Source organism: Stenella coeruleoalba (assembly GCF_951394435.1).
Source record: "Stenella coeruleoalba genome assembly, chromosome: Y".
NCBI classification, from domain to species: domain Eukaryota; kingdom Metazoa; phylum Chordata; class Mammalia; order Artiodactyla; family Delphinidae; genus Stenella; species Stenella coeruleoalba.
The window spans coordinates 2,276,386-2,279,954 of NC_137168.1; the positions used below are offsets into that span (position 1 = coordinate 2,276,386).

Here is a 3,569-nt window from a genome sequence, read left to right on the forward strand (position 1 = left end):
TTTCCTTGTACATTTTCTGAGAGCTCCCAGTGCCTAAAGGTCCCGAGGCAAACCGGATTCTGATTTTCTGATTTTGGAGCGGGAACACCTGGCTCCAACTGGCACAGGCCACATAGGTATCACAGGCACCCAGGCACCCCAGACGCAAGGCCGGAGGCCTCCCTGGAGGCGAGCTCCTTGTGGAACCTGGGCTGCTAAGTCCGGGGGACGGAAGGGGTGTTTTGGCGGACCCGGCAATCCCGGAGACCCGCCTGTTTCCACAGGGCGAGGGGCGAGGCAGCCGAGGGTGACGCCCACTGTCCTCGCCCTGATTGGTCGTGATGGGGCCGAGCGGCCTGGGCGTGGCTTGGAGCTGCTTCCTGCCACATGGACACGCATGCCTGGTGGCCAATGCTCCTGCGCATGCGTTTCAGCACTCTTCACCGCAGAGGATCCTGGGAACGGTTCAGCCCGCAGCGAAGCGTGATTGTAGTTGCTGGGAGTGCGTGGTGCTCGGCCCACGTGCTGAGCTTCCAACTGCCGCACCTTCGCCGCTGCCCCAGCTCCGAGCCAGGTCCGCATGGGCAGTGAGGCGGGACCCGGGGTCGTCCTAGGTGTGGGAGGGGGTCCTCAGGAAGCAGGGGCCCGCGGGTCACCAGGTGTGGTGCGGGAGGTGGGTAGGGTGCTGGCCCTAGCTGATGGGTGGGGCGAGGAGGCCGCCATCTTTATCGGGGAGGTGGTGCGGCAATGCGCGGCCTTGTTGGAGGGAGAGGTGGCGCGGATCATGGAGGTGTTTTGGCAGCCTGTGGAGGACATGATGGAAGAGGTGGAGGTGGTGGCGGAGAAGCAGCAGCAGCAGGTGGTGGCGGAAGAGCAGGAGGAGAAGCCTCAGGAGCAGGGGCAGGAAGAGCCAGGGCCGTCCCCGAAGAGCGCGTCGCTGGAGGCGCTGGAGGCGTTGAAGGTCTTGCAGTTACAGCTGGAGCCTGTGAATGCGGAGTGCAGCCGACAACTCTTTCGTCTCAAGGTCACAACACTTATGAGGCGGAAACCTTATCTGGAACACAGAAGCACCATCATCCAGAGCATCCCTGGCTTCTGGGTCAAAGTTGTATCCTTAATTTTGTATTTGAGAGACCACGTTGTGGCCGGGCTAGTGCAAGGGGTACCTAACATAGCGGGCCGTTTGGGTACCAAAATGTATCCGTTGGATTGTGCATTGTGGGCACACTCAGGGAAATGTGATCCTGAAATTGTGGGGGCATGCTGATTTTCTGCATAGCAGGAAGTAAGACTAGGGCTTTAGTTGCAGAGGTCCAAAAAGGTATTGTCATTAGTGCCAGGGCCTCTTGAGACAAAAGAGTTGTCTTGTGCACAGGTTCTTCTTGGAATAACCATCAGGGAAAACGGAGGTGAGAGTGGGGAGTTATGAAAGCGCATCCTAGTTAGAGCCAGGAGTGTTTGCTGTGCGGAAGTAAGCTTGTTCTGTCCAGATGGAGATCAGGGCCTCCCTCTCAGAATTGGAGGCTCCCTGTTTTAGTGCACAGATATGCACACCCCGAGGGGCTCATTGTTCCTTCATGCAGTCTGTATTGAAGAAATAGGACTAGATGCTAGTGGGGCCTTGAGATCAGACACTCCCAGGCCGCTGTCCAGGCTCGCTCTGTTCTCCCAGCCCTTTCACCTCCGGCATCTAGAGGCTCCTTGACGTAAAGCAGTTTGTGAACCACCCCCGGATGTCGGCCATGATTAGCACCCAAGATAAAGACATGCTTAGCTACATGACCAACTTGAAGGTCAGGCAGGGGAGGAGAGGGGAAATGATTTATCCCGGAAAGCAGGAAAGAGCAGGTGTGCTGGAGAGAGATTTCACCCTCCGCCTCCACTTTGTCCCGACAGGTGGAGGAGCTCGCAGATCCCAGTGATTATCGCAAGATCTTGTTGTTTTTCCGGAAGAACCCCTATTTCCAGAATGAGGTGGTTGTTAAGGAGTATCTCATTGAGGCCACTAGTAAGAGACAGCTCCCTGGATCGTGGGGGAGGGCAGATGGGGTGAGGTGAACTTGAAACGTGATTTAGGCCCTTGTCCCACGCTCCTTTTCCCACAGGATATAGGGCATCTCATCTCGCTCCAATTCAGTGGCACCGTCGTTTTGAAGAGGAGGTGTATAGCCGCAGGCACAACAACAGCGGCCTTAACTTCTTCAACTGGTTCTCTGACCACAGCTGTGTAGGATCTAGCAGGATTGCTGAGGTGGGGTGCCTCTGGGCCTCCTCAGCAATGGCGATGTTGTTCGGCTGGTCGGGGGGAGGGGTGTGGGCCTGGCCTGGCCTGGCCTGTACCGACCAGGCCCCTTTCCCCTACCAGATCATCGGCGAGGACCTGTGGCCCAATCCCCTGCGCTACTACCCGAGGGAGAAAGGCCCCACTGGGACAGGTCACCGAGAGGAGGACAGGTGGGTAAGGAGCCCAGGGGCTGGGCGCTGAAACGAGTAAGCTGGGTCGTTTATTTCACTCATGGAGGAGTTGAGGCTCAGAGGCATACAGTGACACCAGGGCGTGAGGGCGTCAGGGTGCGACAGCACGTCTGGAAAACTGCAGTGCAGGACTGGTTCTGACTAGGGAAGCTTTAGGCGAGTGAAGCAGCATGAGAGTCAAAGTCACTGAGATTCAAAGGTGCACGTCTCTGAACTGTCATTCCATGGCCATCAACCCCACCCTCAGGCCTCCTGTACCGCCCCCTTAAATTTGGGCTTGCCTCAGGTTCCCCCCACCACCTGGTTTCCACAAAGGTGTGTGAGACCCCTTTGTGCAAAGCCTTACCCCGCTGTCCCATCATTTTTTTCTGTTTTGATCATCACCGTCATCTTTTACTTTTCTTATGCATCTCCTTCACCTGCCATGGCTATTGTGAGAACAGTGGCCATTTTGCGTCGATTATGAAGGAAAGTTTCTAATATGCGGTTGGAGGAAATGTAAGAGATCACAGGGGATGTGACTCTGTCTCCTGGGCAGGGCCTTAAAAAGTTAAAGCGGTCTTTAGCATCGTTCAGAGAGGTTGGGTTATTATGTGTGTGCCTGTGTGTGTTTTCAAAGGCACTCCCGATCTTGAGATGCGTGTGATGGAGCATCGCCCTTGACCTAAGAAGCTGCTTTGGGTGAAGGCGAACGGTCAACGTGGTTGTCGTGCACACGAAGAAACGAAGAGAGGTCTGGTGGTGAGACGTACAGAGAGGGAGACACCAGTAAACCTGGAATAAAACCGGAAGATAAATAAGCAGCATCAGTTGTATGTGTTTGTGTGGTGTTTGTGCAGGGGCTCAGGGTAGACACATCAGCCCCAGGCAGGCTTCTCAGTTTGCTGCCTGGGAATTACCAGGCCATGGAGAGTTGTAGAGGTGGGGGGAAATCATACTTTGGGATTGCATCAGAGGATGCAGTTCTGCCTGTGGGATGGGGGTTGGGGAGGAAGGAGAAATAAGAGAAGGACTGGTTAACTGGGGCCTGTCATTTTTCCAAGGGAAATGCAGAAGTTCAAGGAAAGGGCCTGGTGAGCAAGGGCCTGAGATTGAAATGCTGGAAGTTAATTTTG

The 3,569-nt window shown here is 55.4% G+C and overlaps 1 protein-coding gene across 2 annotated transcripts; it reads left to right on the forward strand.

Annotated features, from left to right (window-relative positions):
- The first annotated feature begins 415 nt into the window (after window positions 1–415).
- LOC307181063 (testis-specific Y-encoded protein 10-like) lies at window positions 416–3,257 on the forward strand. 2 transcript variants are annotated; one of them, XM_079911840.1, is made up of 7 exons: window positions 416–553; window positions 782–1,087; window positions 1,695–1,772; window positions 1,876–1,987; window positions 2,085–2,230; window positions 2,345–2,433; window positions 3,074–3,257. In XM_079911840.1, exons 2-7 carry the CDS (start codon window positions 794–796, stop codon window positions 3,087–3,089), a joined length of 735 nt encoding a protein of 244 aa, XP_079767966.1. In that variant the 5' UTR covers window positions 416–553; window positions 782–793; the 3' UTR covers window positions 3,090–3,257. The 2 variants fall into 2 exon arrangements, with proteins under 2 accessions (XP_079767966.1, XP_079767967.1); XM_079911841.1 differs by lacking the exon at window positions 1,695–1,772 and having other exon boundaries at window positions 782–1,003.
- The last annotated feature ends 312 nt before the right edge of the window (window positions 3,258–3,569 follow it).

Excerpts from the sequence above, each read along its gene's own strand:
- LOC307181063 (XM_079911840.1), top strand. The coding sequence starts at position 794 with ATGATGGAAGAGGTGGAGGTGGTGGCGGAGAAGCAGCAGCAGCAGGTG. Across the intron at positions 1,088-1,694 it reads CTGGCTTCTGGGTCAAAGTT|TTTGTGAACCACCCCCGGAT; the intron begins GTATCCTTAATT and ends GACGTAAAGCAG. Across the intron at positions 2,231-2,344 it reads GATCTAGCAGGATTGCTGAG|ATCATCGGCGAGGACCTGTG; the intron begins GTGGGGTGCCTC and ends TTCCCCTACCAG.